This window comes from Phacochoerus africanus, chromosome 1 (genome assembly GCF_016906955.1).
Source record: "Phacochoerus africanus isolate WHEZ1 chromosome 1, ROS_Pafr_v1, whole genome shotgun sequence".
Lineage (NCBI taxonomy): Eukaryota > Metazoa > Chordata > Mammalia > Artiodactyla > Suidae > Phacochoerus > Phacochoerus africanus.
Genome location: NC_062544.1, coordinates 91,029,052 through 91,053,131, shown reverse-complemented (window position 1 = coordinate 91,053,131; position 24,080 = coordinate 91,029,052). Strand labels below are relative to the sequence as shown.

General features: G+C 43.4%; 1 protein-coding gene across 1 annotated transcript in view; it reads right to left on the bottom strand.

The window, feature by feature from the left end:
* LOC125120641 (ubiquitin-conjugating enzyme E2 E1) overlaps positions 1-20,300 on the bottom strand; it is a 78,457-nt gene extending 58,157 nt beyond the window's left edge. The window contains exons 1-3 of the mRNA XM_047769140.1: positions 20,148-20,300; positions 18,888-19,072; positions 14,808-14,858 (exon numbers count right to left, since the gene is read on the bottom strand). Coding sequence (XP_047625096.1) covers positions 14,808-14,858; positions 18,888-19,039 — 203 coding nt within the window. The 5' untranslated portion in view covers positions 19,040-19,072; positions 20,148-20,300. The remainder of the gene's footprint in view (positions 1-14,807; positions 14,859-18,887; positions 19,073-20,147) is intronic.
* Between the last annotated feature and the right edge of the window lie 3,780 nt (positions 20,301-24,080).

Below are 24,080 nucleotides of genomic sequence, written 5' to 3'. Positions count from 1 at the left end.
ATCTGACTAGCATCATGAGGACACAGGTTCAATCCCCGGCCTTGCTCAGTGGGATAAGGATCTGATGTTGCTGTGAGTTGTGGTGTAGACTGCAGATGCAGCTCGGATTCGGCATTACTGTGGCTGTGGTGTAGGCCCGTGGCTACAGCTCCGATTCAAGCCCTGGCCTGGGAACCTCCATATGCCACAGGTGTGTCCCAACCGCCCCCCCCCCCCCCAAAAAAGATAAATTGCTCAGTCTTGGTCACAGTAAAACACGTGAGAGGAACACAGGTGGGGCAGGCAGGAGATGGCCTTGCCCACCCCAGCTGAGTCACTGATAATGTGCCAGGACTCAATACACTTGCAAAACTAGTAATAAGATTTAAATGGAACAAACAAAAATCTGTTTACTATATGAGGCAAATGGTGTGTTCAGTATGTTATATATTTTAAAAACTCATTCAAGGAATAAAATTACTAATCTACTGGGCTTGGTAAATACCTGCTAGGGAATGAATCATTCAAAGTTTAGGCCAACAGGAATTCATATATATATATATATATATATATGTATATATATACATATATATATATATATATATATATATATTCTGGGATACACACAATCATATCTCTTACTCAAAAAGTCAGGTGTCGCAAACTGTATTTTCTGGCTCAACTGCATATATTCAGAAAAAACTTTTGAGAAAACTTCACCCAACTGGCTCTTTTGTTCCTAAAGGGACAGGGAAGAAACACAGCCCTGCTTTCCTCTCAACCAGAAAGGAAAACGCAAATTAAGCCTGCAGAAATGTCATTAGGCATCTGAGATCTGACTTAGCCCCATTAAACAAGACAGCACTTCAGGTCAAATGGCGATTAGGAAAGGTTACCATTCTCAAACCTTACACTACATTGAGGGATTGTCAGGTATTAGAGAAGCTTCACAACTGTAAGCTGACTGTTCTGGAGGGGCTTACTACCAGGCTGGAAGGTTTAAATCTTTGGAAAGCAATGAGAATTGGACTATAACAAACCATTAAATGCAGAAAGGTTTCAAGAGTGGCTCTGGAAAAGGAAAAGACACCCGTCATCTGTGGATGAAAATTTACTCACCTATACACATCTCACAGTAAACAAGACAGAGAGACAGAGAAGGGAGCATCCAATCCTTTAAGCTAAAACATTTCCATCACAGCAATTAACTTGGGTTCCAAGCCATAGCTTTTTAGTTTTTTTAATAGTCATGTGCTTTAACTTACAGGTACCACAGTGCAGCATTTCCTCCCAGTATATCTAAATGTACATAGTTTCAGTAGAATGTAGTAGAAGAAATCTACACAGAATCCAGCAGTATGGCCAGAGAGAATTGAAAACCAGCCAGAGAGAATTGAAAACCAATTTCAAATTTCACTTCTAACGAGAACTGTGTCCTTAACATATGGTTTATTTTAGGGTTGGTCCATACCACTTGACAATGTTTATTATGTAATAAATACATTTTGGATGTAAAAACATCTCAGACTACTAAGCTACTAAGAAGAAACACTTTGCCGGAGGGTCAGGCGCTGCCAGTCTAGCCAAAGAACGCTATACATTCTGAGGGCTTTCATAGAAAAGGTTCCTCAGAAAAAAGACCAAGACCAAAGCAGTATCACGTACTATTAAGTGATATATGGCACTGCTATCTTTACTGCCAGTCTCTCCTCACACATTACTATAATCACTTACATACATTTGTTGAAATATTTACTTAGGTTCGAGTAAAATTATCTTTCAAGTTTACATAAAAGAATCCTCCTGGGTGCTTATTATAAAATAAATGTTTTAGAGTCTTTGATGTATACCAATTCAATGATCTCTTGTTTTTTTCAGGATAAATGTGTTCTAGCAAGAAATAAAATTTTTTACAGCAAATTCCAACAAATACCTTAAAAAACTGAGGCGTTACTCCCATAAAGGAGGAAGTGCTATGTGTGGTGAGAGCAAAGTTCCATGGAGCCTAAACATTTGTGGTTCTACAAGAGACCATTTACTACCCTCTGGCAGTACCTAATGCTTTTTTTTGAATTAGCAGAATGTTTCCCCATCCTGAAAATTTCCTAATTCTACCATCAATGCTTCCAGAAGTCTGCTCTCATTTTCCAGTCTGCATCACTAATGCAAACAATACAATCAATTTACTGGCTATTCTATCTCATCAAGTGACCCAGCACCAGTCTGAACCATAACGTTACATAAATAAAAATGATTTCTCTGTGTCGTTAATTTTTTTTTTCCTTTTTACAGCCATATCTACAGCATACAGAACTTCCTGGTTGAATTCGGATGCAGGTAGAGCGTACAGCACAGCCACAGCAACATCTGCAACCTATACCCCGGCTCATGGCAACTCTGGATCCTCAACCCACTGAGCAAGGCCAGGGATCAAACCCATATCCTCAGACACTGCATCGGATTCTTAACCCACTGAGCCACAATGGGAACTCTCTTTGTTGTCAATTTTAATTTAGAAATCTGTCAAAGTTACTGGAATGAGATCGCATAAATAATTTCTCCTCCAAATATTTATTTACTATTAGAAGATAACTTCTAATTGTTTTAAAATGTGGAAAATATCAATCATAACCCAAAAAACCCACTTTTAAACAAAGCTAATATCAATGAAATACACCAGGGAGTTCCTGTTGTGGTACAGTTGGAAACAAATCTGACTATTTACCATAAGAATTCGGGTTCGATCCCTGGCCTCGTTCAGTGGGTGAAGGATCTAGTGTTGTCGTGAGCTGTGGTGTAGGTCGCAGACAGGGCTCGGATCTGGTGTGGCTGTGGCGTAGGTCAGCAGCTACAGCTCTAATTCAACTCCAGCCTGGGAACTTCCATGTGCCACACATGGAGCCCTTGAAAAAAAAAGAAAGAAAGAAAAGAAATATACCATATTTTTGAGACTAAAAATGTAGTGCCTTGACAGCAATTTTTGTGATGTGAAATAAAGACACAAACTAGATCACTTAAGATATTTGTGCACTTTCCCAACTCCCCCAACCCGCTCTAAATCTGAATGGGAATGTGGCATCTGAATTCTTCTACAAAGCTGCTATGTAAACTTACTGCTCTGATGGGAAGAACTAAAATAAACATTTTCATTGTGGGACATTCTCTATGAAATTGTTAACCACATTCAGCAATAACTCTAAGTGCCTGGCCTACTGCGTGTAATTTACAAGGATGTGTCTTGAGAACCAATCTCAGAAAAAGGGACAATCTCAATTATCAAAGTACACAGGACCAAGAGTACCTGGGATAATCTGACAAATTAATAAAACGTGATGGGTAGATGACTGGAAAGATGATACTCATATGATGCTTTAAGAGTTCCATGTACAGTCACTGTAAAACATTAACATAACAGTCAACCTTAAAAGGATGAAAAAATTTGATGGAGTTCCCATCGTGGCTCAGTGGTTAACGAATCTGACTAGGAACGATGAGGTTGCTGGTTCGATCCCTGGCCTCAATCAGTGGGTTAAGGATCCAGCCTTGCCATGAACTGCAGTGTAGGTTGAAGAGGTAGCTCAGACCTGGCTTTGCTGTGGCTGTGGCCAGAGGCTACAGCTCCAATTCGACCCTTAACCTGGGAACCTCCATATGCCTTGAGTGTGACACTAAGAAGATTAAAAAAAAGTAAAGATGTAATACATGAACTGCACACTATTTACACATGGTATCCATACTACATTGTTAGCCGTAAAGATTACAAATGGGAGCTTCATGGTGGCCTAGAGGTTAAGGACTCAGTGTTGTCACCGCTGTGGTGTGGGTTCCATCCCTAGCCTGGGAGTGTCTACATGCAACACGCACAGCCAAAAGTAAATAAAAAAGTCGTTTGTAATAACGACTTAAATCTAGTAAGGCAGAAGTTAACTTTTTCTGGTGGAGGGAGAGAAAAGAAACTGTATCCACATAGCAAGTAACACATAATGCCTCCACATAGCAAGGAGGGTGGGAAAAGACTTTCAAATCATTACTGAAATAATGTCACTTCCTTGCTCCAAAACCCTGAATGGCTCCTCCTTGTTCCTAGAACGAAATCCAAATTCTACCATAGTTTACATGACCCCACATCATGTGGATCTCCCCAGCACACAGCCTGTGTTCCTGCTGCTGTCTGTGCTGCTCTTTCCAGGGATGTGTTGTGATTTTCACTTTCTTGCCTTTGCTTAAATGTCCTTTTAAGTCTTCAAGTTCCCCTCACCTAAGTGTTCTCCATCACAGCACTGTTAATTTCTCTCCTTCGAACCAATACAACCTGTACTTACTAGTCCTCTAATCTGGTTACTGTCTATACTGCCTACTAAAACTCAGGCTATACAAGCCCGAGGCCAGGTCTGTTTCCACTGCCCACAGAGCCTAGCACACGAAAGACACACCTTGGAGATATTGCCAGTTCATATCCAGACCACCTTTGTAAAGCAAATATCACAACACAGCGAGCCACACACATTTTTTGGTTTTCCAGAGCATATATAAGTTACCTTTATGCTATACTGCAGTCAAACTGTGCAACAGCATCATGTCTACAAAAAGTCATGTACACACCTTAAACAATAACTATTGCTAAAAAAGGCTATCACCTGACAATGCAGAGTTGCCACAAATCTTCGATCCGCAAAAACCATGCTATCTGTGGATCATAATCAAGAAGAAGCACAATAAAAAGTCTGTGTGCATTTTAAATGAATGTGATCTGATTCACTCATCTGCTTGTACTCTTGTACTCTTGTACAGCACTGCTTCCTGATGATAATTCTTTTTGAACTGTGTCCTCTCTAAAACTTTTCTCTAAGTAAAGTCATTCCATGCGGCTCTATCTATTTGAAAATGTGCTTCAATGTCTTTTTCTACAGAACTTACTTGGTTCCATCCCACATTAGTTTTCCATCTATCAATTTAAACAGATACAAACACCCAACATCCAGATCTTATACATAAACGACCATGATTCAACGCTGGTAGATCCCACCTGGACTTCTCATTGACTCTGTCCTTTTAAAATTTAGTACTGACGGAGGTCAGTACAGGCAAGTCAGATGTGACACCTGTGGTAAACACAATGCTGAATGCCATGTGAGAGGTGGGTAATATCATCCCTTTATTTTGACCTGGTATTTCATTTTGTTATGTACAGGTTCTTTAGAAGGCAGACAGAATTCAGTTTTTGCTACATTGTTAATTAAATTATTAGGGAGGGAGTTCCCATTGTAGCACAGCTGAAATGGATTTGACAAGTAACCCTGAGGTTGCGAGTTCGATCCCTGGCCTCGCTCAGTGGGTTAAGGTGTAGTCACAGATGTGGCTTGGATCCTGCATTGCTGTGGCCATGGCACAGGCCAGCAGCTGTAGCTCTGATTCGACCCCTAGCCTGGGAACCTCCATATGCCTAGAATACGGCCCTAAAAAGCAAAAAAGTATTAGGGAGCAGTATATTGCTCCAGGTAGTAAAACCAGGTGATAACTTTTAATTGTGTTTGGCATATGAAACTTTGGCCTTGTAGGACTTTCCCGAGTGAGCCATCACCATGGTCTTCCCACAAGTATATCATCTATGCTGTGTGGCATGCACGCTACACAATCCAGAATCACTTGCATGTACTTTTCAAGAAATGAGCCATTAGCATACAGCAGTTCCTGGATTACAGAGCTCAGACAAGGAGCTTTGATGAGCTTCTCAGCCTATAGGGCAGGAAGTTTCCCAGAGGATTAGAAGCATATTCTGACACCAGTTACTAGGGGTTTGTTTCACTTTAGAGCATGGCTGTGTAAGGGAGGCTGAATAAGAATGGGCTTATTATGAAAGCCAGCTTCACTCCACTGGTGATGGGGAATTTGTCAGATGTCTCAGGCGGGTGCCAGCATCACCAACATAACCCCCTCTCTGGAACAGCTCTGGGATGTGGGGGAACATCTCCAGGAAACCCAATTTACTTAGTGCCCCCGGACCCACTCCCAATTGTGGGCAAACAATAATCTTAGAAAGCCAAAACACGTGATTCGAAGGCATTGCTATGTTCTGTATACATCTTCTCAGTCTTGCCCACAGCACTCTTTTGTATCATACTGCAGTCCAGAGCTCCGCTATGACTCCGGGAAGGTAAAAATTGCCAAATGTGCTTGGGCAACAACTCAGAAAGACCGCCAGCAATGGACAGCCCTAAAATGCAACAGAAACTGCCTCAGCTCTTTCCATTTTTTTTCTGAAGAGGGTAATGAGGATGTTCTGTTAAACTAGCAAACCAAATTAGGTTTCTGTGTTTGTATTTTAACACACATGTATTGTTTATCTCCCGTCTCTTGGACAAGGTAGAGATGCAAGACATAATCCCTGCTCTCAAGGAACTTAAAGTCTACCCAGAAAGAACAAACCGAAGGACACTGGGGACAGATGCTGCTTCTTTTCAAGTAGCTGGAGTGTTACTCAAGGACCCCAAATGACTCCAATCCTCTAGAAACTGTTCATTCCATTGTCAAGTTCAGGCTACCAGGCTTCCAAAATGCACGCACTCCACTTAGGACCTCAGTTCTATCACTTTTCTCTACAATCATGTTCAAAAAACACATCTCCCTTTCTTGCCTTTCCACTTGTTTCCTCTCAGTCTACAAGCACTCTTAACTTTATACTTTAAAGCCCACAGGAAAAACTCCCTTGACTCTCCCTAGGGCTTGCCACTCTCCTCCCACTTTGTGTCTTTTTCTAGGTCCTCTCAGCTTTCCCAGGCTTCATCTGTAGCATCCTCAGAGCACAACTGTCAATTCCCTTCCCCTCACCAATGGGGTGTACTTTATCACCCACTTTCCAATCTAACAGAGACACTCAAGGCCAATTTCAGCCTCAGGACCCTGCCAGACCAGCTCTGACTCAATGTGTAGAAACCTAAACACATGAGCGTCATGACACCTGAAGCACACTTTCAAATGGTTCCACAAAGTAAACATATAAGATAAGACAGACAAAGCAAACATGATGAAACTTTAACAGCTGATGAATCAAGGCAAAGGCTAGGAGGTCCCTGTTGTATTCTTTCACCTCCTCTGTAGTTTGAAAATTTTCAAACAGGAGTTCCCACTGTGGCACAATGGGATTGGTGGCATCTCTGCAGCACTGGGACAAAACTTAACCCTCAGCACAGTGGGTTATGGATCCAGCATTGCTGCAGCTGCGTGTGGGGAGGTCTGCAACTGCAGCTCGGATCTGATCCCTGGCTGAGGAACTTCATGTGCAATGGGGCGGCCAAAAAAAGAAAACAAATAAACAAAAAGTTGTTGGGAGAGGAGTTTCTGTTGGGGCTCAGCGGTAATGAATCTGACCAGTATCCATGAAGACTCAGGTTCCATCCCTGGCCTTGATCAGGAGGTTAAGGATCAGGTGTTGCCATAAGCTGTGGTGTAGGTCACAGATGCAGATGTGGCTCGGATCCAACATTGCTGTGGCTGTGGTCTAGGCCTGCAGCTACGGCTTTGATTCAACCTCTGGCCTGGGAACTTCCATATGCCACAGGTGACGCCATAAAAAGAAAAGAAAAAAAAATTGTTGGAAGGAAAAAACATGTAGGATCAGAATCAAAGACAGAAATAATGGTCCGTGGCTTTCAGGGAGTTTATAATCTAATTTGTCTAATCTAAAAGTTGACTGGGTAACTCTGAGAGTTCAATGGCATTAATAATCAGCTTAACTGTGTAATCAAAATGCAAATATTTACTGAGGGCCTACTAAGTGGTAGCAATATGTGATGCACCGTATGTAGTCAACAAAGCAGAACATTAAACCTTGGAAGCAGGACCCCATCTCACTCAAGCCAGTCCATCCAGTCTATATACCTGCCCCAGTTACTTTTTTTTTTTTTTTAGGGCCACACCCGTGGCATATGGAGGTTCCCAGGGTCCCAGGGGTCGAATCAGAGCTGTAGCTGCTGGCCTACGCCACAGCCATAGCAACACCAGATCTGAGCTACGTCTGCAACCTATACCACAGCTCACGGCAACACCAGATCCTTAACCCACTGAGCGAGGCCAGGGATCAACCCAAGAAACTTCATGGTTCCTAGTCAGGTTCATTTCTGCTATACCACAATGGGAACTCTTTTTTTTTTTTTTTTTTAATTTTTTTTTCCTGCCTCGGTTACTTCTGTCACAGGCACCACCATCTTCCACTGCTTCCCTCCTCTCTCACCTTTCCACTTTGTTGGCTACCACCTGTTCCCCGAAAGGCCCACTTGGCCTCCCACCTGGAGTGAACTACCTCCAAGTCTCCTGGTGCCCAAGGAGCCCAGAGACTCAGCTCTAACTGAATTATACTATAAGCAAAAGCATTTCAATAATTCTCCATTATCTGTAGAACATATTCAAAGCCAAGGCCCAACACTGAGGAACACACGTTGTTCATTCTCCCACTCTCTTACTCTTCAGCCACAGGGCTTACTCACTCCTTTACAGAAATCCCTGATGACTGAAGTGGTGCCTCCTAAACTATAAGCAATTTTCCCTCAAAATACTAGTAATGTTTTAACAGTGGTATAGTCTTATTTTTTTTTAAGCTTTTTTTTGGTGTGGTAAAGCATATAACATAAATTTTGCCATTTTTAACCTTTTTTTTTTTGTCTTTTTGCCTTTTCCAGGGCCGCCGCCCACGGCATATGGAAGTTCCCAGGCTAGGGGTCTAATTGGACCTACACCAGAGCCACAGCAATGTGGGATCCAAGCTGCGTCTGCAACCTATACCACAGCTCACGGCAATGCCAGATCCTTAACCCACTGAGCAAGGCCAGGGATCGAACCCGAAACCTCATGGCTCCTAGTCAGATTCATTAACTACTGAGGCGCGACGGGAACTCCCATTTTCAACCATTTTAGAGTGTAAAATTTAGTGCTATTCATTACACTGACAATGTTGTGCAACACTGCAAAATTTTCACCTCCCCAAACAGAAACACTGTACCCATTAAGAAATAACTACCTATTCTCTGCTCCCTCTCTAGACCCTGGAAACCTCTAATCTTTCTGTCTCTATGAATTTGTCTATTCTAGATATTTCGTGTAAGTGGAATTATACTATATTTGTCCTTTTGTGTCTAGCTCATTTTTCTTAGCATTTTCAAGTTCATTCATGGTGTACCATGTATCAGAACTTCATTTCTTTTCAGGGCTGAATAATATTCCATTGTTTATATTGACCATATCCTGTTTATCTATTCATGTGCTGATGGACACATGGCTGTTTCCGCTTTTTGGAACACTGACTTGATTTTTGTTTTGAGTCCTTGTTTTCAATCCTTTTGAGACTATACTCAAAAGCAGAACTGCTGGGTCATATGAACATCCTTATGTTTAATGAGAAACAACAGCAGTATAGTTTTACAGTCCACATATGTGGTCTTCTGGTACGTACAACAGCCACAAGAGTTCCTATGCATTTAGGAAACAATTCACTTTTGGAGAGATTTCCTTCCTTGGGGTACTCACATCCCAAGTGATCACCTTATTTCGAGGAACCTGACTCTGGTTTGGGTGCTACTTTGACTGTCCTGGCACTCCAGTTTCCCAGTTCTCACAATTTTTTCCACGCTATTTTTTCCACATAAAGGAAAGTACCCTGTAGTAGTAACTCTCCAAATGAACATTATGATGACAATAAACATCATTCAGATATTGAAGTCACATTCATATTCTTAATGTATCTAATAACATCAGATGAGTGAAAGATACATAAGAGGAAGGGTATTTTTGAGCAGGTAAGATGATAAAGGGTTTTTATAAAGGATGACTTCTCCTGAACCCATTTCTTAAACCCAGACAAACATTTAAAGCATGCTAAACTTGGACTAGATGTATAAGCCTTTACTGTTGTAAGGGAAGGATCTCTTTTCATTCCAAGGTTAGCAGCCTGGGATTTCTAAACTGACATTATTACCCCCAATGCCAAGAGGTCTTATAAAACTACAAAATACAACAATGTCAATTCAGAGAAATGATCTGTGCTAACTTGGAACATTTCTAACTTGGAGCACCTCAGTGCAAAGGGCAGGATCAGAAGAAGTCAGGAGGAGAATATTTTTACTTTTTATTCAACTCTTGCATTTCAAATACTTTTCAAAAATATGCATCCTTATGTAATTGTGTAATGGCCTAAAATTGTATTTAAAATAAAGCAATAAAAGGCCAGGTAAGGAAAAAAGATAAGCTATTAAAAGGAGCTACACAGGCAGTTCTAATAATATCACCATCTAACACAATCAGAGAACTCTAATCTCGCTTGAACTTTACAACACTATGAGGTAGGCATTTTAGTAAATGAAGAAAAGAAGGTTGAGAAAACCTCTTAGATAACTGCATTACATTCTTTATAATGCTCTCTTCATGTTAGCCTTGATATATATCATCTTCAAGAAAGTGAGATTTGGCTATAAAACTTTACAATCCACTATACCTGATTACATAATAGTTCTCCCCCCAAAATAAAAAGCATTCACTAAGTTGGATTTACATATTTAGGAAACAAAAAAAATGGTCAAGATGTAGTAAAGTCATATAAAAGGAAATTTTACTTTTATTATTCTCCACCATATTTGGATTGTCTAATGACTTCTCAAAGACATTTCGTCCTAAAAGAGCACCCCCGCCAAAAAAAAACCTTAATTTTTATGTTTTAAGGGACTAAATGAGTATCTACTCATAATTCCAACATATCTATTAAGTAAAATCTGAAATTTAAAGGACTTGGGCAAAATATGTCATTTATTACATGCAGACATACTGCCTACAGACATTTATGGGTACGGGTTAGTTATATAGCTATAACTAGTCAATTTAGCTAAGCTTGAGCCTCAGGCTATAAATAACAGCTACAAAACTGACTCTAGTGGCCCAGAGCTCACCAGCTATCTAAAAGACATAATTTTACAATCCAATGCTTTAGGAAATCATTACAATAGTTAAGACAGCATTTTTTCCTAAATAAAAGACAAAATGAAAGGGAAAAGCCTAACCAAATGCCCGCACAGTGCATGAGTTAGGAGATTATTTCATCTGTATACAACCAAAGAATTCAGAGATACCAAGAAATTTAATTTAAATGGCAATATAAAGCAACTTTTAAAATTCACTTAAAATACTTTTCACCTGGTTATTCAATGTATTCTGCCTTTGTCCTAAAAAAGTCTGCTCAAAAAACATAAAAACACTAAGGATTTAACTTGATGTGCTCATACATTCTAACTGAGCAATTGAATTTCACACAAATTATGAAGTTCAATAACTTCAAATTCAAATATTTTGCCAAGCACTAAAATTACTGAACACACCCAGTGAGCCTTCAAGAGAAGCAATTCCCCCACTGATTTTCAATAATCAATGATGTGAGAGGTTACTATGTGTTAATTGCTCTATTTTAATAAAATAATGTGTTTAAATTTAAAACTACACACTGAATACTGATTGAAGGCAGTTCTACAAAATATTAATACTTAAGATATATTAATTGAAAGCCAATTTCTTTTTTCCTTGTCTTTTCTAAGGCTGCACCCATGGCACATGGAGGTTCCCAGGCTAGGGGTCTAATTGGAGCTGTAGTCGCCGGCCTACACCACAGCCACAGCCGGATCCTTAACCCACTGAGTGAGGCCAGGGATCGAACCCAAAACCTCATGGTTCCTAGTCGGATTCATTAACCACTGTGCCACGAAAGGATCTCCGAAAGACAATTATTTAACTCAAAACATAATTTATAGTTAATGAAATTACAATTTCATAAGAACCAAGCTATCACGCTTTCATGCTGGTAACATTAAAAAATTATTAAAAGTAAACATGCATACGTTCAATATATCATTTAATTTACACATTTTAATTGGAAGCTAACTTTAAAAAGTATCCCCAAATTATCCATTTCCTCTCAAATGATAATACACATTAAAATATTAAAAAATCCACTCCTATAAGGTACCAACACAAAACATTAAACTCATTTAAGTTAGCTCAATACTGAGGCTACTGTCAGTAACACTAGTAAGCCAGCCAAAAGTAGAAATTGCAGTTTGTACTACTTAAGCAGCCCTACTGAAAAAAAAAAATTGCCTTCAGAAATAAAGCAGATTTTTCTTTTAAAAGCCAATATAATATACATTCCTCATGGAAGATAAAAATGCCTGGTGTTTCCTCTGAAATTGATTTTTTTTTTTTTTGTCTTTTTGCTATTTCTTTGGGCCGCTCCCGCGGCATATGGAGGTTCCCAGGCTAGGGGTCAAATCGGAGCTGCAGCCACCGGCCTACACCAGAGCCACAGCAACGCACAGCAACGCAGGATCTGAGCCGCGTCTGCAACCTACACCACAGCTCACGGCGACGCCGGATCGTTAACCCACTGAGCAAGGGCAGGGACCAAACCCGCAACCTCATGGTTCCTAGTCGGATTCGTTAACCACTGCACCACGACGGGAACTCCCTGAAATTGATATATTTTTTCAAAATGTTTAAGTATGTCCAAGTTTGTCTCCCAAACTTAGTATTCATCACCAACCACTCAGTATTCATCCAGGTTAGTGCTTCACCTGACCCACGGGATTTTTCAGGAATAAGAAGTTCTACATGTTCAGCAGCACAAATCTGTGACACATGAACTTGGCTAAAATGGTATGAAAGCAAAGTGTACTTATCTGATTTTTTAAAAGTGATTAATCCCATGAAAACCTCCAAATTGTTTACAATTTTAAATTTGACTGCACTTACAAATAAGGCGGTTATGTTTTGATCGATGTTATTAGTTTTGAAACTGTGCTTTAAAAACTTGGTAATTTGAGGAGTTCCTATTGTGGCTCAGTGGTTAACAAATCCAACTAGGAACCATGAGATTGCGGTTCGATCCCTGGCTTTGCTCAGTGGGTCAGGATCCGGCGTTGCCGTGAGCTGTGGTGTAAGGTTGCAGAAGCAGCTCAGATGCCACGCTGCTGTGGTTGTGGTATAGGCCAGGGGCTACAGCTCCAATTAGACCCCTAGCCTAGGAATCTCCATATGCCGTGGGTGTGGCCCTAGAAAACACAAAAAGACAAAAAACAAAAAAACAACAACAACAAAACTTGGTAATTTGACAAGCTAAAGATGCCTGAACTCACAAGAGACACACATAGAAGAGACTCTACAATGAACAGGGGCAACACTACACAGCACACAGATCTACCCCAGGGTGGACCCATGCCCTCTACACAACCAACCAGGGGAAGAACAGGCCTCCATCAGAACCATGACTCCACTAAAATAAAAAAGGAAAACAGGAGTTCCCGTCGTGGCGCAGTGGTTAACGAATCCCACTAGGAACCATGAGGTTGCGGGTTCGGTCCCTGCCCTTGCTCAGTGGGTTAAAGATCCGGCATTGCCGTGAGCTGTGGTGTAGGTTGCAGACGCGGCTCGGATCCCGCGTTGCTGTGGCTCTGGCGTAGGCCGGTGGCTACAGCTCCGATTCAACCCCTAGCCTGGGAACCTCCATATGCCTCGGGAGCGGCCCAAGAAATAGCAACAACAACAACAACAAAAAAAAAAAAAAAGAAAAAAAAAGGAAAACATCACAGCCCTAAGCCTTACTCATTTCTCCACTGCCCAGAAAAACAGTCTGAAAAGATTCTTAGCATCCATGAGAGAAATCCTCCAGAATGATTAAGTGGTTACAAACTACGGTTTAAGAGCATTTCAAACGAAAAATGATTTACTTTTTTTACAAGCAGGACAAAACTTTACCAAAGAGCATCCCACAACTGACTGACATTAAGATGGCAATATTAAAGTTTCAAAAGTTTTGAAAGTTCAGTGTTGATAAGCAAAATATTTCATTTAGCTTTTCAACCTGAGTATTTCCACAGGCTCATTTTAAATTCTGGGTATAACCACTGAATGAATACCTTTTTGTCACTAAGAACTTCTACCTCTACTTCTAAGTTTAGTTCACTTCTAAAATCTCACATCCCATTCCAATGTCAATCCTGAGAACTGAGAATTAGGTTAACTATTGTACAATTATGGGAGTAATAGAACTGAACAATTAATCTCTAGTAAAAGGCTCTATTGTAACATACAAGTCCATCCTCACTTCATTGTTGATTTAGTAAAATCATCAAGTTTTCCACCTTGACTCAACAGCAGCCAATTAAATAAAATCATCAACAAATCCTTCAAACGTTGGTATCAATTTATTCTGAAACTGAAACACACGTGTGTATACAGTCTGAGTAAAGCAATTTCAAGGAGAAACATCCCTATGGAAGAGCATAAATCTGTAAAATAATCTAAAGCAAAACCTTTTTATCAAAACCACAAATTATTTCCTGAACTGGTCTGCCCCAAGTCCAACACAAAATATATACAAAATATGTTTGACTCTATGCTCTACTAGTTTAGTAGAGAGCCTGAATAACAGATTAAGTTAATAAAGCAACTTTCTAAACTAAAACGTGCCTAAGTATCTTTTAAAAAGGTTTTAACATTATGCTTAATGTCCTATCAAAGATCCATGACTAGGGAGAATACATCTTTGAATTCATTTTATAGTTTTGTTTTGTGTATGTAAAAGTGTCCACTCCAAATAAAATCCATTACTTCTCTCCAACACATTACTGAAATGGTCAGAGGCTCATCAAAACACCATACTCAAGTTATCAAACGTCAGCTGTTAACTTACGTTAGTACCCAAACAAGCATTAACCGAGAACAAAAACCAAAGTTTATAATAAGAAAAACACTAAAAGTTTAAAAAGAGAGAAAAAAAAAAAAAAGGAAAGGGACCTCACCTGCAGTTAGGAGGCGGGTCTAAAGTGATGTCTGCCAATTCCTTCTGAATCCTGCAGAGAGAGGACAGGGAAAGACATTAAGACGTGGGCGGCCTCCACCCGCAGGCAGATGAGCCCAGCTGCCCGCAACCAGGAAGAAAGAACCTTCCCACTATCCCACCCAGGAAGAGTCCCGCCTCCCGCCCTGGGCCTCTTCAACCTCCAGGCCTAGGTTCGAATCCCGACTCGCACATGAGGACACTGGTGTTTCTCTAAGTTTTCCATTTAGCAAATCATTTTGAAGCTCCTCACTCGCCGCTAGTTTCCCAATTGTATCAGAAGGGTGGGGCGCGCGCCGTCCACCTCGTACGGAGGACTCAGAATCTGGGGTGGGGAAGTCGCACCTCCAAGCCCCACCCCCGCACCTAGGGTTGTCCGCTCCCGCCACACCCCCTACGGCCGAGCCCTTCCCCAGGCCACCCCGCCACCTTGGATGTCCCCACCCCCCGCGAAGAGTACCCCCCCCCCCCACCGGCAGCCCGCGTCCCGGGGGACGAAGCCAACATGGCCGCTCCCCGCGGGGCCCCGCAGACGCTGACGATCTGCCGCCGTCGGGGTAGGAGCGGAGCAGGCGGGTCGCCCCGGGCCGCCATCTGGCCCCCGCCCCACCCCGCGCCGAAGTTTCAAGCAGGCTGGCTCCGGGACCGGGACCCCGCAGCCAGCCCCTCCGCGTCCGGCCCAGACACCCGCGCCAGCGGCCCGCACAGGTGCACCAGCCGCCCGCTCGGCTCGGACTCCCGGCCCACCTGCCCGACCTGCTCTCTCCAGGACCCCCCTCTCTCTTCCCTCGGGTCTGCCCCAGCCTTCTGCACCCCACATTGACACAGAACGCGGGATCCACCCCCCTCCCATTTCCTATCTCCGCACCAACCCACGGCTTCACAAAGCGCCCATCCCCACCCCTAGGCCGACGCCACCAGGCAGTTCACACCAAGCCCTGGCCTTTGTCTTCAGCTTACCTAGGCGCTTAGAGCATCGATTAATACGACAAAGTTTGAGGCCTTTAAACCTCTTCCACCTTCTAAAAACGGTGCCTTCTATTTTTATAACCTTTCCTGCTCTTATCATATTAAGCCCTAAAGGGCTATGTTACAACTTAAAATCTCACAGAGGCAGCACGGTAGTTTAAAAAAAAAAAAAAAAAACCGTCACGTACACACATACATCCTAAAAGCAATCGATCGCAATGGAAGCTTTTCTCTTTCCAAAGGTTTTCTGGATTAGGAAGACAGGCTGACAGGATGGGATGGGGAATAGGTTTTAGGAGGCACTGTTTTTTCCATTTTTAAGATAAATTTACTAAGATTGAGGTAGTGATTCAGGAAGCTCTTTAAACTTTCCTATCGGAGGACATCTCCTGTCCCATACGAACCTGGTCAACTTTAGAATGGGGTTTGCTCACTGACATCTACTTATCTATGTCCTGCTCAATTCTATTTTCAGTCTGAAATATTCGAATCCCTACTGTTCACCTCATTACTGTGTGTTAGACTAAAAGTTTGGACACTGGTTTTCCTGATACTTAGCCTGCATCTACTAGAATGACTTTATATGTTAAGACCTATGTACCTACATGGGCAAAAATATCCTCCCCCTGAGCAACCTGTATAAAAATACATATTGACTTCACTTCTCCTTCTTAACCCAAGCTCTCCTATAAAGTGTTCACTGTAAAGGTAGTTGCTTCTTTAATACCTAAAAAGTGTAATACCAGAGAGCTTTATCCACTTCATCTCTACAACTAAGATTTGCATTTCTAGAGAACTGGTACAAAATTTTTAAGAGTAACCCACACATATGTTCCACAGAGTAATCCTTGTCCAGACCACCCACAAAAGTGGCTTTCCTCTACCCATGGACTAGAAACCAATATGCAGTTTCCAATATGCAGTTAGGTAATCTTCCGTCTGCCAACTGAGGCTTCTTTTCATCCCATCTCCTGGTACATGTGCCTTTTCAAATTCTATGGGAAACGCCTACCTTCCAAATCAGTCTAATTCCCAGAGCAGGGTCGGTAGGATCCCTTTTCCCCTTATTCATTCCAGGATACACCATCCCTCTCCATTCTTCACCTCACTATTAACCATTACACTAACTTTACATTAACAGCCACTCTTTCAGCAAGATTCCCAGGAAAGTAAAGCTGATGTTAACTTTATAGGTACAATTACGGTCAGTAGCTTCTCACCTTTTTTTTTCCACCTACCATCTCTTTCCCATGCATTTCCAAATGAGTTTTTGACCCCCCTAGAGTAAATGGACAAATTGTATCTAATGATAAATCCCCCTCTGTAATTTGCTGACACAAAGCAGACTAATATTTGACACCTGTGCATCATCCCCAAATATTCATGTACACCAGAAATATCCAGCAAAATATAAAAATACTAATGACCTAAAAGCAAATATTCCACCTTAGGTCAGCTTGGATAAGGAGTTTAGATGCTGGGAAGGAGTTGGGAGGAAGATTAAGGAAGGCCCCATCCAAAGTGGGCAGGAGTAGATGCCAGGTTCTGAAAGACACAGCACAGGGCTAAACCAAAAGGACCAGTTAGGACTTCCATAAAGTTGAGGTGCAATCAAACTAACCCCTGAAAACAAGAACAATCTTACCAAAGGATCTTGCCACTTAACTCTACACCTCTACACTATTTAAAATAAGCGCAAGTCATCCCTTCATCCTCCTAGGGTTAGGTCACCAAAACACTGTACCAACCTTCCAAATTTCAAGTCAGGGAGAGTAACAGGACAAACTTTCAAACTCTATTTGGCACACTACTCAGTGAAGAGATTTAAAGCATCAAGTTCCATTTTACTTTACATTGTTTAAGAAAGGTATCTCGGCGTTCCCTCAGGGGCTCAGCGGAATCATATCTGACTAGCATCCTGAGGACACAGATTTAATCCCTGGCCTCGTTCAGTTCATTAAGGACCCGCTCCGTTCCCTCCTTCCTGTGGCTATGGTGAAGGCCAGCAGCTACAGCTCTGAATGGACCCCTAGCCTAGGAACCTCCATATGCCAAGGGTGCGGCCCTAAAAAAAAAAAAAAAAAAAAAAAAAAAGTAAAAAGAAAAAAGAAAGGTATCTCCAGCTAACCCACCATTTGGATTCCTTACTATCTTTCTGGTTTGCCACCTTAAAGTTTAATGACTCTACACTCGACAGCAGGATTTATAAAATATAGGGGTTCCCAGGAATCTACTATAGATTACTTTAAGGATCATGGGAATCAGAGGACGCTACTGAAGGATAATGGAGGTTAAAAAGTAGCTTCTTCCAGAGACATAAGAGGAAGAGAGAAAAGAAAAAGAACCACTGCTTGAATTCAACTTAAAAATCAACAATGAAATACCATGAAAAAAATTTGAGTTTCCCTGAAATTTGGTAAATTGAGGTTCTCAAAGAGAACAACAAAGAATCCCCAAAATAGCCTAGAATAGCCATTTACATCACCTATTGATTCATTCACTTGCCTCAACTCTCTAAATCTAAAAAATCTCTTTAAATTCCATCCGAAAACATCTCTCTCTACCCATTAGAGTTTTTACTCTGCCAAAATGAGTTATTTATTCCTCATGCAATTTGTGGAGAAAGCTCTATTCAAAACAGTTCATAAGTGCAACAGGTGAGAAGTAAGACCGTAATAGAATTCATTGTGATAGAACTGTCTGGGTAGGTATTAGTAAGAAGTGGGATGACAGCCTTGAAGAGGGTCACAGATTAGTGATTAACAGGACAAGTAATGTGAAATCAGATTCGGTGGTCACTAATACTAGTAATGAAAATTCCTTACAAACTTCAGCAAGATATGGGAGAGGCAAGCCACAACAGCTGCATGTGGACAGTGATTAAAAGAAAAAAACAGAAGAAGGCACCGAGAAAAATAATTAGGGCCTCCAAGGCCCCTTTTCTCCTCTTTAAGAACATATAAACCATGAGGAGCGGTTAAGCTACCCTCATGGAGGCAGACCAAATGCAGCAAGAGGCAGTTTGGGAAATAGGAAGCCTGCTGGGGGTGGGGGTGGGGAGGGGGTACCGTACCTCTTGGCGCTGGTGGAGAGGAGTTTGGAGTTTTTGCTCATGCTGACTTTACTCTCCTTCTTCTTGGGGGTGTTTGTTTCTTTCTCGGTTTGCTGGTTGGAGGACGAAGATGAGGAGGAGCTGGTGCTGGCCCTCGAATCGTCATCCGACATAGCGAACCCCCCACCCCACCCCGCAAACAGCCCCTGCAGGGGGAGGGAAACAAAACAGAAACACAAACCATGCAGCCAGTGTAAATAAGGAACTCGGGCGCTGTCAGGAGGGCTTCGGCCGGGGGTGCACCCAGCCGCCCACCGCCCTCCACTCGCTTTTCAAAGTCTTCGGGCCCATCATGGCTTTTGCAAATTGGACGCGGCTTGTTTGTTTATTCGGGGCCCCATGTGGGGGACGTGGTGGGAAAACGGTTGGGAGGGCAGAGAGCAGCCCCTCCCCTCGCCCCCCGGGGCTCCCCTCCGGGCGGGGAGAGGAGCAGCCGGCGGGCGGGGGTGTGGGGCGCCCGGCCGGGGCGGGCAGGGAAGGTCCCGGCGGCTAGCCGGCCTCGGCTGTTTTCGGCGGCTTTCCGGGGGTCGTAAGGGAGCTGGGGGCCAGCAGCCGAGTTTGGCGAGGTCAGGAGGAGAGGAGGGCGGAGAGGAGTAAGAGAGGAAGCCGAAACGGGGGGACGGAGGCGGGCAGCGGGGGCCCGCGTGGGGGAAGGGAGAGGCCGGAGGGGGTAGGAGCGACGAGGCCCGAGGCCCCCGCCGCGCCCCGACGCCCCTTGCCAGCCAGCCCCCGGACCGTGCGGGTCGGGTCTGCGCGGCCCGGGCGGGGGGTCCCAGGCACACGCCCGATCGGCACCCCGGGTGGGGGCGGGGGTGAGGGGGGGACTCGGCCTCCTCTGCTGAGGAATAACAATGAGCCCGTGCGCCCCGGAGGGGTTAATCCCACGGGCCCCCGCCCCAGGGGAAAACGGGGCTCCCCGCCTCCCCTCCCCGTTCCCGGCCCCTCGGCGGCCAGCGGGGGGCTCCCGGGGCAGCGCTGACAGTTCGAGCCCTAGTGCCCCCCCGCCCCCGACGCGGGCGGCCCCGCACCCCACGCGGCCCGGGGGCCCTGCCCATCCCCCGCGGGCGGGCCCGGACCCCCGGAGCTCCCTAGCCCCTCTCCGCGCCCCCGGCCCCGTGCCCGGCGGCCCGGGCGGCGCGGGTCGGGGGCGGCGGCGAGGGGTGTCCCCGAAGCCCGGCGGCGCGGCCGGGGGGCGGCAGGCGGCGGGGGGGATCCCCGTACCTCTCTTTGTGTCTGGCTGCTCCGTGCCGCCGCGGCGGCTGCTGCTGCGGCTGCGGCTGGGCCTGGCCACTCGTGTCTCTCTCGCGGGAGAGAAGCGGAAGTGCAGCAACAGCAACTATTAAACAGGCAATGGCTTCCCCCAGCCACACACGCTCGCACACACACTCCTCCTCCCCCTCCCCCACCCCGTCCGGCCGGTCCCACCCACCCGCGCTCCCCTCCCCGGGCACACCTCCGGGGGGGCGCAAGGAGCACCCGGGGACCCCGGGAAGCCCTGCCCCTCCCGCCCCACCCCCACCCCGGCGCCTCGTCGGGACGCGGGGCCAGGGGGCAAGGGCTGTGAATTTCTCTGGAGGAGTCTGGGGGACCCCTGGATCCTGGGCTGAAGAGGGGAAGCCGTCCCGAGACCGGGGGCGCTGGGAACTGTCGGGAATAGGGCGACCGCGAGGGGAAGTTCTTACCAAAAGGGCTTTGGGAAAGCGGGGGCAGTTTGGTAAAAAAAGATGGTAATCTGGTGCCAGGACTTTGGACTAGTGAATACCGAGGGAACTCCTCCTAAAAAGTGATCAGTTTAAGGGAGAAAAAAAGAAATCCCACAACAGGTTTCCTTTGGGCTGACCCTGGCTTCCCCCTCTGGCAATTTACCTGCTAGGAGCAGAGGTCGGTTTAGGCACGCCTGTGAGAAAATCCCAAGATTGGAGTTTTCTGCTCAGGCACGTGCAATTTTACAATTTTCGATTCTTCCAGTCACTTTTTATAGAAAGAAGTGTTTTATAAAAGTGATACAGTGGATTTCGTGACAGGTAAAACCAACCAACGTGTAAGAGGCTTTCTAATGTGAGAAATCAATGGGAATAAACCCTCTACTACTGAATTAGACTGGATTTAGAATTTTTGCTGTCGGAAATTATATTAAAAGTTTTGAGGACTGCTGTAGCTTCTTCAGCGACAATATAAATGCTATTCAAATCATAATATTTTAATAATAATCCCTCTAATTCTTCGGAACTCTTCTTTATTTATCGTGTTTACCAAGATTAATTTTTTTAGTTAAGCCATCAAATTACAATTCAGTTTCTCACTTATTTGTCATTTCAGTTGCAGGAAACTGAAGAGATATGTGTAGTGTAACATATACTAGGTGTGGTACACTAAGCAACTGCCAGATTTCCCTGGGCCACTCTAAATTATCCCAATCCTTTTCCATAGCAACAGTGTGGCTTCGTTTACCACGGGACAACAGAAGACATAAAGCCAGTGGCATATCCAACTAACCAGGAAAACAAGAATTCTTACCACCCACCTAAACCTCTTCTAGTCCTCAACATGAAACTCCAACTTTTTAAGAGTCATAAAGTAATTGTGCAGACTTCTTGCTCAGTCCTTTCGGGGAAACCTGTATCTGTCTACTTGCAGAAATTGTCATAGACCCAAGGGGTCCAAAAACTGGAAAAAAAACCACTTCAGTCATCATTTCAGCCTCCAGCCTCCTACCTCCAGACAGAGCTATCCCTCAATCACTCAAATGTCTAGAAATTTGAAAAGATCCTAGAGGTGAGAGTTTGATTTCAAGAATCCTGGTAGACAATACAAAAATAAAGACCTCTGCTGCATGTTATTTGAAAACAAACAAAAAAAAACCTCCTTAAACCAGGTTGTATACTTTTTGTCCTTCTGATGATAAAGACATAAATTCAAGAGAAAACAACAAGCAAGCCTGAAATAAACTCAGATGGGATGACAAAAATAATCTAAAGACTGTTATAAAAATGGAGACTTCCTCTTACAAAAATTTGGGTTCCTGATACTTACAAATACTTTTCTACAGGATGAGCACAACCAGGAAAAATTCATGTATGATGAAGACAAGAGCTGGCAGAGAATACAGGAAAATAAAAGGTTAATTTGCTGATGTGACTGGGACGGTGGGTGAATTTTTTTCTTTAATTTTGGTTTGCATAAATCGTACATTTGGATACTAATTAAATCTTTTTTAAAAATTGAACATAGTATGTTGTGTTTCATCCTTGATGCTTGGATTGGACTGGTTCCTGAAGAAAGCAAGGGCTCCCCCTCTATAGGGAAGTGCTTTCCCAACCACCAGTCTGGAGGGACACTACCCCTCTTTTGTGTGCTAGTTCTTTCTTATCTCTAACCCTGGTTAGTGCTTTATGGTTTGGGAATGACCTACTAAAGGGGAAATAAAAACTTCAAAATGTTTAGAAAAGCATCCACTGCTCTCAAAAGACTATTCCTTACGTCAGATTATTTTAAATATACAGTTGTCTCAGTTATAAAGAAATAATAATTCCTTTCTAATCTTCTTCTGGTTATTAGCTACAAGGCCTAAGGAGCTAAACTGACCTAAGCCTCACTTTCCTCATCTGTGAAGTGCAATACCTGCGCTGACTGGCCGGTTTTAAGGAGGATCAAATGTATATCTATAATATGGTTTATTAACTGTTACGCAAAGTCAAGTATTAATCATCCCACCCTGATCCCACTTCTCAGGAATTTTATTAGGACACAGCATGTTTATGACTAGAATTGAGGACAATATAAGAAGCCTCCTAAGAGAAAGATAGGGTCAAAGAATCAAAGGATTTTATTTACTAGAAAGGGCCTAAGATATCAAACGCCTCATTTTACAGGTGAAGAAATTAAGGCAAAGAAAGCCACTGTGGGAGTTCCCATCTCTGCTCAGCGGTTAACGAACCTGACTAGTATCCATGAGGACTCAGGTTTGATCTCTGGCCTTGCTCAGTGGGTTAAGGATCTAGCGTTGCCAAGAGCTGTGGTGTAGGTCGCAGATGTGGCTGCGGCTGGGATCCCGAGTTGCTGTGGCTGTGGTGTAGGCCGGCAGCAGTAGCTCCAATTCGACCCTCTAGCCTTGGAAATTTCATATGCCAAGGGTTTGGCCCAAAAGACAAAAAATAAAAAAGATAAATAAAGAAAGCCAGTGTGTCTTGTCCAAGGTCAAGCAGTAAGTCAGTGGCAGAACTGTAGCTGTGGCCCATGATGCCCACAGAGGATTTTGCCAGTTTGAGCTTTATCGGGGTATGGGGAAGAATCTCAGTTACATCGAAGAAAATATGTTAAATAGAAAAGAACTCTGGTAATGTTTTCAAGAGCATTTTAACAATCAAGACAGAAAAGTGGAGAAAACGGAAGCAAGTGAAAGAAATCACTAATTTTGTAACATTTACTTGAACCACTTAATGACCGCTATTGAAGTTTTCTACTCCCCATTCTGAAAATAATTCTTATTATTTCATATTTATGGGTCTATTTTAAGTACGTAATACATTCTGGCACTACATTATCCTGAAGAAACCCAAGTGTAAGCCATGAAAATAGCCCTCTGCCCCTCCCCCAACTCTGTGGTAGAGGACAAGCAATGCGCATATATAGTGGCTGCTTTGATAGGAATGTTCAATCTACATTTAAAAGACACTTTCAGCCACCCAGCCCATGTGGTGCGACACTGTGACTTCCCTGGGCTTCGGAACCCACCCGTGGGCTCCAGTTTGTGTTAATGCCTATTCCTGATTTGCTGAATGATCCAATTTTCTCCTTCAAGCCCTCTTTAAAATATCAAGTACATTTCAGTAAAAGCTCTTGAAGATCAAGGTGTTGACCTGTTCGTAGGAGGTGAAATGACACAGTTGATTGAAGAGAAAGAGATCCCGTCTAAACTTTGAGCACCCAATTTTTGGCCTGTTGCTTACACTGCACTTCAAATATTTCGTAAGGGTGGCCATTCTCTTTGGCCAAGTTCACATCCAAAGAATTGTCAAGCAAACGAACATTTGTTAATTCGGTTTTTAAAAAGTTACCTTATGGCTGGATAGAAAGGAATTCCTTTTTTTTTTTTTTTTTTGTCGAAAAAAAAAACAAAACCCTTAAGTTTGGAATGTAAAAAGAATTTCTATA